Below are 12,339 nucleotides of genomic sequence, written 5' to 3'. Positions count from 1 at the left end.
AATGGAACCAGATTTAGATGATATATACTTTTCTATTGCAGATTCGTAAAGCTTTGTTCATGCCTACATTACACACAATCTCATCCCTATAAACCTTTCAGACAAAAACATTTGGGCAGCCGGTTCTTTCGGCCGCCATGATATGACGCCGGACCCAGATGGAAAACAGTTGCTTTAATTTGTCATGACCCATCGAAAAAATTCGCTTTCCCTTTTCTTCTTCCTCTTTCTTCTCAATCTCCCGCTTAGACAGTGGGGCCGGCCTTGACAACGTCCTCGGTGGCCTCGCTCTCGTACTTGGTGAAGTTCTCGCGGAAGAGCTTGCCCAGCTTGACAACCTCGGTGTTGAAGCTGTCCTCGCCGGCGGTCCAGGCCTTGGAGGGGTTGAGGAGCTCCGAGGGGACGTTGGGGCAGGTCTTGGGGACCTGGAGGTTGAAGACACCGTAGTTCTCGTACTCGACCTTGGCGAGGTCGCCGGAGTGGATGGCGTCGAGGATAGCGCGGGTGTACTTGAGGGGGCATCGCTTGCCGCCCTGGGCGAAACCGGCACCGACCCAGCCGGTGTTGAGGAGCCAGGCGTTGGCGTTGTGCTGCTCGATCTTGTCGGCAAGCATGGAAGCGTACTTCATGGGGTGCAGAGCAAGGAAGGGCTGAGCGAAGCAGCTGGAGAAGGTAGCCTGGGGCTCGGTGACACCGTCCTCAGTACCGGCCATCTTGGAGGTGTAACCAGAGATGAAGTGGAACATGGTCTGGTTGCGGTCGAGCTTGGAGATGGGGGGCAGAACACCGCGGGCGTCGCAGGTGAGGAGGATGATGTTGGAGGGAGCGTTGGGGGACAGGCAAGGGATCTTGGCGTTGGCGATGTACTCGATGGGGTAGGCGCATCGAGTGTTCTCGGTGAGGGTGGCATCGTCGTAGTCGACATCGCGGGTGAGGGGGTCGAAGACGACGTTCTCGAGGACGGATCCGTAGCGGATGGCGCCGAAAATATCGGGCTCCTTCTCAGCAGACAGGCCGATGGTCTTGGCGTAGCAGCCACCCTCGATGTTGAAGACACCGTTGTCGCTCCAGCAGTGCTCGTCATCACCAATCAGGGCTCGGTTGGGGTCGGCGGAGAGTGTGGTCTTGCCAGTACCGGACAGACCGAAGAAGAGAGTGACGTCGCCGTTCTTGCCCTCGTTGGCGGAGGAGTGGAGGGTCAGGACGTTGTGCTTGATGGGCATCTCGTAGAAGAGGACGGTGAAGACACCCTTCTTCATCTCACCGGCGTACTCGGTACCGAGGATGACCATCTCCTTCTGCTCGAAGTTGATGGCGACCGAAGTGCCAGAGGTCATACCCTCAGTGTATCGGTTGGCGGGGAACTTGCCAGCGTTGTAGATGGTGTAGTCGGGGTGGAAGTCCTTGAGCTCCTCGCGGGAGGGTCGGATAAGCATGTTGCGCATGAAGAGAGCATGGTAGGCACGCGCGCAGATGACTCGGACGCGGATGCGGTACTTCTCGTCCCAGCCGGCGAAACCATCGATGACATAGATACGGCTTCGGGTGTTGAGGTAGTCGACAGCACGCTCACGGTTGATCTTCCAGACCTGTAGAGATAATTTTGTCAGCCATGATTGCTCGCAGGGATAAGCTCAAGTCGGGAAGGCGGCCGGAGACCTTGCCCGTTTGGGTAATCAAGGTCGGAATCGGGAAAAGTCGTGGTCGGGGGAGAAAAGAGGGGCAGGCCACGGCCGAAGGCTTCGGGGCTCGGGGCTGGGCTCGGTCTGAAGCCGTGGCACAAGCCGCCATGTGGCTACTTTGCCGGGGAAGAGAGGGGGCAAGAAGGAAAGGGAACGAGTGCGTGTGGGTGTGGTCGTCTGCGGGGTCACGATTGCCGACCCCATGACGCCAACCCCGACCAGGGGAAAGGACTGGGCCATTGAGAGTCTTGGACAACTGCTAGAAAACCACTGGACCAAGCCTCTGCCAACCAGCGACCAGGCAATTGGGTAAGAGAATAAGCACCGGTGGGCAAGCCATGGGAGGCCATGACGCTCACGCCACGGGTACCCTCGGGGCAAAGGCAATTCTGGTCGCTGGAATGGAGGTGCTGTTCCGACGAGGGTCTAGGCGCTCGCTCGTGATGTCTGCAAATTTTCTGCTGCTGCAACCGAGGGTGCAAAACAGGAGACAAAGTGCCACAACAACGAGGTCCATCTCGATGGCCAGGGGATCGGGATCATGTTCAGACTGCGTGTGCAAGCTGTTTCTTACCTCAGGAGTCATGGGCTTGTTGACGGGGCCCCACCTGGAGATTCCATGTTAGCTGCAAGCTCATCTCGATTTGTGCCCGGCACCTGGAACTCTATTGCCGAGTCTCGGGAAATCACGTACCAGATGTCGTCCTTGGAAGAGTCCTCCTGGACAATTCGCTTGTCAAGGGGCGAGCGGCCAGTCTTGGCCCCAGAGTAGGCAGTCAGGGCACCGCTGGAGGTGATAGCGGTACCGGTCTCGTAGACGAGAGCATCCTCGTAGAGAGCAGCAACGGAAGGGTTGGGGATCTGAGAGGGCAATTGTTAGCACAAGCGTCTCTAGCGAGGCTTTTGAAGCCCAATTGAGTGCTGGAATTCTTACAATCGCGACACGGTCGTAGTCGATGTGAGCCTTGTCGTGAAGCTCCTGCTCCAGCTCGGTGTGCTCCACGTGGGGACTGTGGCATCCGTGTTAGTCGACCTGTGCTCACAAAAGCATATTGAGAGGAAACGTACGCAACACCGGTGGGGTGAAGGGAAGTCTTGTTGACGTTGTTGGGAAGCACTGCGACAGAGTCAGCAACATTTTCGACTTTGTGTGATTGTCGAGAAAGTGTGTGGTGGTAACTTCGTCATGAAGCTGGGTAGGAGAGGTAGGTGGTCGTGTGAGGCCTTCAAGAGGCTGGAATGATGACGAGGAGGGCAGAGTCGAGACTCACTCTTGAATAAACCGGTTCCTGAAGCCTGAATCTGGGACCTTGGGCCTTTGACGTTTGGTTCAGAGTAAGGAGAAGCTGTTCTGTAGACGGGGTCGTTCATGGCTTTTATAAAAGCTTCACGAGCAGCTCGAGATCTAATGGTGTACGCCCGGGGGTGTGCGGTTCGCGGTGTGCCTCTCCACAAGGTGGGTTCCTCAGATAGTGCCCGCCCGCGAGTGTTGAAACCGAGGATGGAGAGGGACGGGGAGTGATGGGGTGGGAGGCTCTGGTACGGGCGTCGAGTGGCAGAGACAAGCGCGTAGTGGAGCCGATGAGGCGTCGCAGGTGACAGGCACGAAATTATACCGGAAGAGATTTCTTGGTACACGGTGACCGGACGGTACACCTGGTACAACGGGCAAAGCCTGGGCGCCAGCTGGGATTGCGGGACGGAGGAGGAGGGTCACAGAACGTACTGTAACCCCGGTCCAAGTTTTTCCTTTCCTTTGATGGGCGACGAAGCGTCAGAGTTTGGACGGGGGAGGGGCGTGCAAGGCCAGAAAGCCCAACCAAAGGCCGAGAGGTCACAGAGGGGGGAAGATGCCGGAGAATGCAGGAGCCAGATGGGCTAGATGGAGCTCGATGGTGGTCGATGCTCGTCGAGATGGTCGACAAGCACGGGAGATGAGTGGTTGTCTGTGGAGAAGTCCCGACCAAAAGTCTTGGGATCCTTGGATTTGTGGATGATGCCGAACGGATGGCGCCTTTGGTTGACGTATTGACGTTAATGTGACGGCAAGCCCATGTACACGATAGCAGAGTTAGTGGTGTTGCTAAGCCGCAGCGTTGTTGAACGGAGCAATTGAGAAGCAGCTGATAGTCAGGTTGTTGATAGATGTGTGAAGGAGAAAGTGGTGATGACGACAATCATGGCTGTCTCTCTACTTGGGTCATTCTTATATGCGAGTTCAGACGTCCAAATCCCCCCTCTGAACTGCCAAATTCCCCCAGATGCCCGCTGCAAAGCACCTCTTCTCGATTCTAGGTTGGCCGCTGGGAGCGCAGAGTTGCCCTGGTGGCTGTCTGTCTTAACCATCCAAAAGCATTGTTTGGTTGCTCGTGGGTAAACCCCAAGCACTGTGTCGTCATGATCGCCGGCCCAGCACGAGCCAACCAGGCCCTAAACGGTCGAACCCAAGCCTCCATATCCCCTCGTGTTGGCCGCCATTAGATAATGGCACAACCTCCAGTTGCATTGTCATTTTTTTCATACCTGATAGCATCAGTTTTCCAGTTCCAAGTACGTACTCACAAAAGCACAAAATCCCTTTCGCTTAATCCATGATTTTTGGTCAACGTGTACCCCCTTTCGGATGACCGTCTCTTGGTCCCGTTGTCCGTGCCGTAACCTACCGTACATTACCGTGCCGTGCCGATTCCAGGCTCTCTTCACGCCTTGGGTCCGGCTCCCCCGTCTTCCGTTCTCCGTATGCTTGCCAGGTACCCCGATGGGTGAAGGAGCGTTCCAGCCTCCCCTCGCTTCGGAGCAGCACGGGGCGGCCGCGGAGGAGACCTGGGGCAAAGGGGAGACACAGACAGAGCTGGAGGGGGTGAGAGCCCTCCGGACATTGATTCCCTGCGCCATCAGGAGGCGCCTGCAACCCCGGTTTGACGGTAGAGGGCTTCATCACGGGGGATTGGCTGAGTGTGCGGCCCATGTTCTTTCCAATTTTGGCGCTGCTGCTGATGCTGATTCCCTGGTTGCTTGCTTGTTCGCTTTGCCTCTGTTGGATGGTGGAAGGATACGGTACACACTGCGGGACGGGCGTGGTGTGGGGACATGCAAAAGCGACCTGCAAAAGATTCTATCGAACCGGATGAATCTATTGGCTAGGTATGCAGGTGTGACGACCTAACGGGCAATCAAGGGACTAGGATACCAGGGTACCTGGGCATCGTGAAGTACACTTCACCTTGAAACCCACGAGAAACGAGAGGCAAGGCAACAGAACGGGCGCCCAAGTCATCGTAGCAGGTACTTTTACGTACCAAGATATACATGGTACCCGAAGAGACTGAACCCTTGCCGGCCAAGAACCGGCAAAGGGCAAAAGAAGGGAAAAGAAAAGCCGTCTCGAAATCAGATCACATCAACAACACGTGAAGAAAACCGCCACAGTGACAAGGAAAACAAGCTCGCCAAGGCGTCGTCCATCGACAGGAACCCGCGACGGATGGCATGGAGCAAAAGGGGAATGACCCAGGCATGGGAGCTAGGGCTGAGATCAAATTGCGGAGGAGGTGAGGGAGGAAAAGCAAAACACCAAGCGTCAACCTCCGGGCTCAGGTACACGATGTCGAGATGGGTCTGTGCTGCTAAAACTGGCTGGTCACCAGACAGGAACAAGCAGGGAGACAGTGGAGAAGACACGGAGAGAAGAGGGCTCGTCTGAATCCACCGCCACGGGTCCGCCGGTGAGAAGATGCGAAGGCCCTGCAATGCAAAGCACAACGCAGCGCAGCACAGCCTGGCTCCGGCTGATGGCGTGGCTATTGCCGGCCGCTTGTTGTGGTGTTGTTGTCGTGGTCTTCACCGTCACCAATGCTGATTCTGGTGTAGTCGCCAGCGGGTAACTTACCCCGATCTCTTCCCGTCTTCTGACAACTCAGGGATGGTGTCTCGATGAAGCTGGGCGGTAAGTGAGGATGGGCGGGAGAATGGATGAATGGATGGATTCTGAGAGGCGGCTTTCTGTAAGTCGCGACTGACACTTTTGACAACGCGCATTGCAGGCGCCTTCCCTCGTGGCGGTTTCCCCTTACCCTTTACCCCGCGATTTCCCATCTCATGGCAGTGTGGTAGGTACTCATCATGTAGGTGTAAGTCGATTCACGGGAACAAAACGGGACGAACCACCTCGTCGTTACACCGCTGGTACATTCATGACTTGAGCCTTCCCGAGATGACAGCTCTCGGCTTTCGGTTGTCCGCCTCTCTCGTGTTATTGCCCTTTTTTCGCCTCTCTCTGACCATCAAGATCAATTTTTTCTTTTACATGAAAAATCATATCCTTGTAGTCCTGTATGCAGCGTCTACTTTGAGCCGGCCGCAGAAATTTCTAAAGAATATCTTCAATGTGGCTTCTCGTGCCTGGCACTAACACGAAGACAGCGGAGGAGACCGCAAGTCTCTGGGCTACTATTTCGGTCACCACCTGGCATCTCACGAGACCTGTGGTCAAGAACTCCCCATGCTTCACCGTGGCTCAGCTTGGCCTGCCCCCTTGACAATGATGAGCTTCTAGACTCTTTTTACTTCTGCGTTTTCCTCTTCCGGCCCCGCATGCCCTTGCCCCCCGTCAAAGTGCAGAGCACCGTAGCCCGAGCCGAGTGCAATTCCGGCGTCATTCGCAAAACAGGTCGCACATGACTTTGGCTACCTAGTCAACTCCGTCACGACTCGGTGAAGAAAATTCAAATTCGTGGAGCTAAAAGCTCGGAACCAGGCATCGTGACCTTGGTCTCACTGATATTTGGGCTCGATAGTGGACCTTCATTACAGTACGCCCCGGTCCCCGCTGTCTCGATCCCCCGGTGCAGGACCAAGCCTCCGCAAATCCATGGATCTAATCATCGTCACTCGTCACGCAAAAAGGGTCACGATAATGCAACAATATTCCCGTCGGTAGCCTCTGCCCCGAAGGGTCTGGCCTGCGTGACGTACCTTCAAGACCATGAACTTGCATTCCCCTGATTGATTTTTCAGGCTTTTTGCTTCCCCACTCCTCCCCACTTCCAGGTGCCCTGTCCATCCCCCGCCACGGCGACCTGCCGAGGCGGCACTTGTGATTGGCTTCACTTTCGCCGTGTCAACACACGCCCCCTCCACACACTGCTCTCTCACCTTTGCTCGCTGTGCTGGACTGTCCCGACATTCTCCGAGCCTCCGTTCGTCACCGTTCCCCCGCGCAGAGCCTCCGTCTCGTTTACGTTTCTGGGGCTGGGGCTCAAGAACTAAGCGGGGAACGGGGGGTTCAGGGAGCCTAGACCTGGAACACGCTGCCTTGGTCTGGAGAACCGCTGGCAAAAGGTACATGCCGTGACAATGCCCCGGGACGGTCCCCCTTGACGCTTGCCACACCCCTCTTGGACTTTGGGTTCCGTTGCGGGCGCTTGTCTACAATCACTCGGCTAACTTCCTGACCTCCGTGCTCCGTTACCCGGCTCCGTATACCTCCGTCCGCCTCCGTACACCTCCGGTACACGATACCAATAACAGCCATTCAGTCGCTGGATCACTCACCTTGATCAAACCAGCGTTGCAAGCCCCCTGGCTTTCCATGCCTCGGGCGTGCTGCACCGAGATAAGTCGCTGATACGGCGGATGGCGATCACTTCTAATCGCTTCTGCGCGCAGCAAGCAAACCTGCCGTGATTTACTGCCGCTTCGCCGTCTGTCCGCCCGTCAAATCCCCGTGAACCAACAAACACGGACTTCAGCTTTCTCGAACCCCATGATCCTAGCTACTGCATCTGTTCTCAACTGCAGCCAGCAGGGGCAAAGAAAAATAGAAAAAAAAAAATCGCATCAACACACAAGATCAGGAACCACTCACTCACTGCCTGGCCTCAAACCAAACAACATGGTCCCCAGAATGCCCCACCTAGAGCCCAACGGCATCCCGTCCATCTCCGGCCGCTCGGCAACCTTCCGTGAGCCCTGGCTTTGCCCTTTGCCATTGCCGCGCTGCCGCCGGGTCTCACCTTTGGCCCCTTGGAATACCTTCATCCGGGGACCGCACAATGCACTCCTCACCTCAGCGCTTCAGCTCTTTCCCACACCTCACCACGCCCCCAATCCCGATCCGCTGGGCCGCCGCCAGCCAGAATTGGATCCGCACCTACATAGAATTTCTTCCCTTCGGTGGACCTTGACTTCCTGACCACACTCATTTCAGGTTTCCCTTTCGTCACCGCTTCCCGCTTCTGTAACCAAGCTCCTCGGGAGATGACGCTCTTTACAACGCTTCTCTCTCGAACCGTCCCGGCTCATTATCGTGTCCGTGTCGTCGCTAACAGAAATCTTTGCTTGGTGCCTCCAACGACGATAGGAACTGTTCCCCGACGTCAGCACTCCTCCAGACGCTCCACTCTGCTTCCGTTACTCACTCTCGGAGACCGTCCCCCAAACCGTGACCCCTGCTCTGTCCTGCAGATGGAGGCTGGGGTTACGTATCGCGAACTCACAGGTCGAGGCTTGCCCGCGATTATCGTGACTTTGACGCACACTTTCGCTGAGGGGTGCATCAAGGACCACGGCGAAATGGCCTCGTTGGCCGAATCTTGCATTCTGCATACCTAATTGACCGGCTGGATTCCCATCTCTGCATGGACAACGGGCTCCCTCCCGACCCAGATCCTAATCTCACGATAACAACTCGGTCTACTGTTTTCGTCTTCCCCTTCTTCTTCTTCCTTCTTCGTTTCACCCTCGACATCTTGCTGCAATGCAATCTCACCGCCATCGTATCATCAGCTTCAAGTGAATATCCGAGGTCAATTATCCCCTTGTTCCATCATCTTCTCTCTTTCTGGGGTTTCCCTTCCCTCCTCCCATCTCCCCTCGGCTCTACTCAGTTCTACTTCTTCCTTTCAACCATCTCTTCATTCTGTCGGCTCTTGCCTTGGTGATACGTTCTTACTGTTGTGACAAAGCTGGTTTTCTCGTTGGCTTCTTACGCTTCTTCTTGCTCTTGTTCCTCTCTCAAAGCTTCAAGCATCTCTAGGGTCATCTCACAAGACTCATATCCACAAGAGCAAGAGCAAACACACATGTCTTGATACACTTTCCCTCTTTCATTGCTTGCATCTATATAGGTAAAAGCTCCGGGAATGCATGGTATCCATCATGTCGCCCACCGTCTCTGTTCTTCTTGTTGCCATGTCTTGACGTCCTTTGATGGACACGACACAGGTGGTCTTTTCATCACCCTATTCAAATCCGGTATCACGCCCCTGGTTTTTCCTCTCTTTTCCTCTCGTCTTCTGCGCCAAGTCGTTAAAACCGAGGTAATTGATGATGATGATGAATATCCTTTACATCTCCCATGCCGTTTTACATTCATTCATCGGCGTCTGTCCTTTTCTTTATTTGACACGCAGCCTCATCTGGGTGCGATCCGAGGAGAATCATTATTCATTTAGGCATCGTTAAAGACGAGCTTGGTGATCTTGCCAATGGCAATGGTTTGTCCCTGAGTAAAACTCGTGTTAGTGATCTTAGATCTATCATGATGAGGAGACCCCCCGTCGATCCCACGCCACGCCACACAAGTGGCAGGTCTCCCCTTGGTCATTCCGGGAGGACCAGGCGAGAGGGAAGGGTACGGGGTTAGTCGAGGGGGGTTAGGGGGGGTGAGTAAAACCAACCTGGTCTCGCAAGGTGAAGCGACCCATCTGGGGATAGTCCTCAAACCTCTCCACGCACACGGCGCCTGCTCCGCCAATCACCTGCATGCGCGCAATGATGCTGTCGCCTCTCTTGGCGTGGGTGGGTGGGTTCTTGCTCTTGCGGTTTGTTCCCTTTTGTAGCTTGTGCAGAAGAGCCGCAAACGTCACCTCCTCGATGGCCGAGTGGACGTGCAGCACGCAGTTGAAGCCGGCTGTCAGGATGCTCTTGAGCTCCAGGATGCGGATCTGCGCCTCGAATTCAGCCACAGTATGCACCAGTCGCTTGGGCGAGCAAAGCACAAAGCCGGGCAGAATGTCATCCTCCTCGATGCCCTTGAGCCTTATCCGCACCTGGTCACCACACTGGGCCAGCTGCACCTCGTCCTCCTGCTCGCCGTAGACAGCCGCAGCTTCGACGTTCTGCTTGTTGGGCATCATGATCATGCTCATGCCCTTCTTCACCACACCGGCCTCAATCTTACCCTCAACCATGGTACCCAGGTCGCGGTACTTGCCGTTGACGGGCAACATGAAGGGGGCGTTCAACTTGCGCTCAAGGGCCTTCATGCTATCCAGATACTCGAGAAGCGAGGGGCCGTCCCACCAAGGAGCCACATCCTTGGGGATGCGGTTCTTGATACCGAGGGTCTGCTGGGCGGCGATGGGCAGGAAGTAGACGTCATTCTTGAGGTTGTAACCGGTACCCTTGAGGAACTGGGACAGCTTGGTTGTGCACTCGTTGTATCGCTCCTGAGACCACTCGACGGTAGGGTCGTCCATCTTGTTGACGGCCACGATGAGCTTGTTGACACCCTGAGTCTTGGCAAGCATGGCATGCTCACGGGTCTGTCCACCACGCTCGAAACCAGTCTCGTACTCGCCCTTTCGGGCAGAGATGACCAGAATACCAACATCGGCCTGGGAAGCACCGCCAATCATGTTGGGCACGTACATCTTGTGGCCAGGGGCATCCAGAATGCTGTATCGGCGCTTCTCCGTCTCAAAGAAGCCACGTCCAACCTCAATGGTCTTTCCTTGTGTTCGTTCCTCCTTGTTCAGATCCATGACCCAGGACAGATACCAAGACTCGCGACCAAGGTCCTTGGCCTCCCTCTTGTACTTGTCCATAGTTCGTTCATCGACCATGCCAGTGGCATAGAGGATGGATCCACCAAGAGTCGACTTGCCGGCATCGACGTGGCCCATAAAGATGATGTTGACGTGCTCCTTGCCGTAGATTTCCTTGAGAGTCTCCTGGTCGACATCGGCAGCCTGCTCCTTCTCGACGGCATCAACCTCGCGGGCTACCTTCTTCTCGCCGGCTGAAGGGCTGTTGCGGCCAGAGGCAGGGCTGGGGGACGTCTTTCCAGAGGTCTTACCACCGGAAGCAGCCTTGCCAGCCTTCTCGCCGGTCTTCTCGATAGCCTTGGTGGCCGTGGCCTTCTGGCCAGCCTCGGGTTCGTTGCTGGGCTCAGCCTTGGCAGGCTCCTCCTGCTTGACAGGTGTGGCAGCGCCAGATCCAGAGATAGAAAGCACCTTGGCCTTGGGCTTGGGTGCGGAGGAGTCGGCGCTGATGCTGATCACCTTGGGCTTGGTGGCAGCTGGCTGAGTGGGAGCTGCGGCGGGAGCATTAGCCGGTCGCTGGGCAATCGTAGGGGCGGCGGCGGGTTGCTGAGGTGGTTGCTGCTGTTGCTGCTGCTGGCCGTACTGAGGGTAGCCACCGCCGGCTGTATGTTTGGTTAATATTGGTCAATTCTAGAGTAGAAGCAATTTTTTTCTGGGGCGCAAACATCATACCATAACCTTGGTTGTAGCCGCCACCATAGCCCTGGTTGTACTGGTTGAAGCCTTGCTGGGCACCACCGTACTGAGGGTAATAGCCTTGCTGGTAGTATTGTTGTTGCTGGTACTGAGGGGCATATCCTCCATATCCCTGGCCGGGCTGGAAGGACTGGGCAGTGGGCTGGAAGGCGGCGACATTGGGTCGGAAGCCGCCTTGCGCGGGGGCGGGGTTGTTCACATTGAGCTGCTGCTGAGCCTGCTGGGCGAGGTTCTCGTCCTGAGCAGCGGGATCGTCCTCCCAGGAGTTGGGGGTCGCCATTGTGAAGTTGTTTTTGGTAGAGTGACGTTTGCCGCGGGAATTAACGAAGTCGAGGGGAGGTTCTGCGATGGTCCGTTGCGGTCTGTGACGGGGGTTGCGGACTTAAAAAGGCCCTAGATATGCAACCTATCTGGGTCGTTCGTTGTGGAAAACGGGGCTGGGTCGGTAATCTTGATGTGGCCAGCAGGAGAATAGGTCGAATGGAAGATGACGGGGGCCTCTTTTTGACTCGGGCAATATGTTGTCGAGCGAGATCCTTGGGCACCAAAGAGGCAAGGGCCGAAATGTCTGTGCCTAATGATGGTGATGGTTTGTGCTTGGTGGAGAGAGGGAAGAGGTCAGGTTGTGAAAATTCGAGCCCCACCATATGACGCCGCCCCTGCCACAAGAGAGAAAAAAAATGTACGGAGTAGAGGGGTTAGGCGGGTTGTACAGTGTTTGAGTTAAAACTTCGCACGTACAAATGTGGCTGGTGGAAGCACCAAGATCCAGGCAGAACTGGCTAACTCGATGCTGGCTTGGGGAATCCTTGAATGCGATATTCGAGTGATGACCAACTCAGCCCTATGACCCTATGCTTGACTCACATTAGGCATGATTTCTGCCTTTGTGATCGCTAAAAAGGCCTGAGCCTGAGGGAGCTGGGTAGCCATGGCAGCAACCATGAAAGCACGTGCCACAAAGGAGCAGCCTCGAAGCCAAGCAAACGAGGGGGATCCCAGCACGCTCGCACTGTACACGTCGCCCCTCTACTGTGTGCCTAGATACCTATGCACCTAGATCAAAGATTTAACTTCTCTCAAGAAATGAGAATTGTATTGAAGATATTAGATTATTATTATTTTTTGCAATCATT

General features: G+C 55.5%; 2 protein-coding genes across 2 annotated transcripts; both read right to left on the bottom strand.

The window, feature by feature from the left end:
- Window positions 1-245: 245 nt before the first annotated feature.
- On the bottom strand, window positions 246-3,101 carry NCS54_00378400 (Phosphoenolpyruvate carboxykinase; the record flags this gene model as incomplete). The annotated part of the gene is made up of 6 exons (XM_053149341.1): window positions 2,954-3,101; window positions 2,751-2,799; window positions 2,617-2,692; window positions 2,377-2,543; window positions 2,257-2,290; window positions 246-1,589 (listed from the first exon to the last, which is right to left on the bottom strand). The coding sequence occupies exons 1-6, from the start codon at window positions 3,051-3,053 to the stop codon at window positions 246-248; spliced, it is 1,770 nt and encodes a 589-aa protein (XP_053005316.1). The 5' UTR covers window positions 3,054-3,101.
- Window positions 3,102-9,132: 6,031 nt separating this feature from the next.
- NCS54_00378300 (Eukaryotic peptide chain release factor GTP-binding subunit) lies at window positions 9,133-11,483 on the bottom strand (the record flags this gene model as incomplete). Its single annotated transcript, XM_053149340.1, has 3 exons — window positions 9,133-9,186; window positions 9,362-11,109; window positions 11,180-11,483. The coding sequence occupies 3 exons, from the start codon at window positions 11,481-11,483 to the stop codon at window positions 9,133-9,135; spliced, it is 2,106 nt and encodes a 701-aa protein (XP_053005315.1).
- Between the last annotated feature and the right edge of the window lie 856 nt (window positions 11,484-12,339).

The sequence above is a fragment of the Fusarium falciforme genome, chromosome 3 (assembly GCF_026873545.1).
Source record: "Fusarium falciforme chromosome 3, complete sequence".
Classification (NCBI taxonomy): Eukaryota; Fungi; Ascomycota; class Sordariomycetes; order Hypocreales; family Nectriaceae; genus Fusarium; species Fusarium falciforme.
Note: the sequence above shows the minus strand (reverse complement) of the source record. Positions and strands in the feature narration are given on the sequence as shown.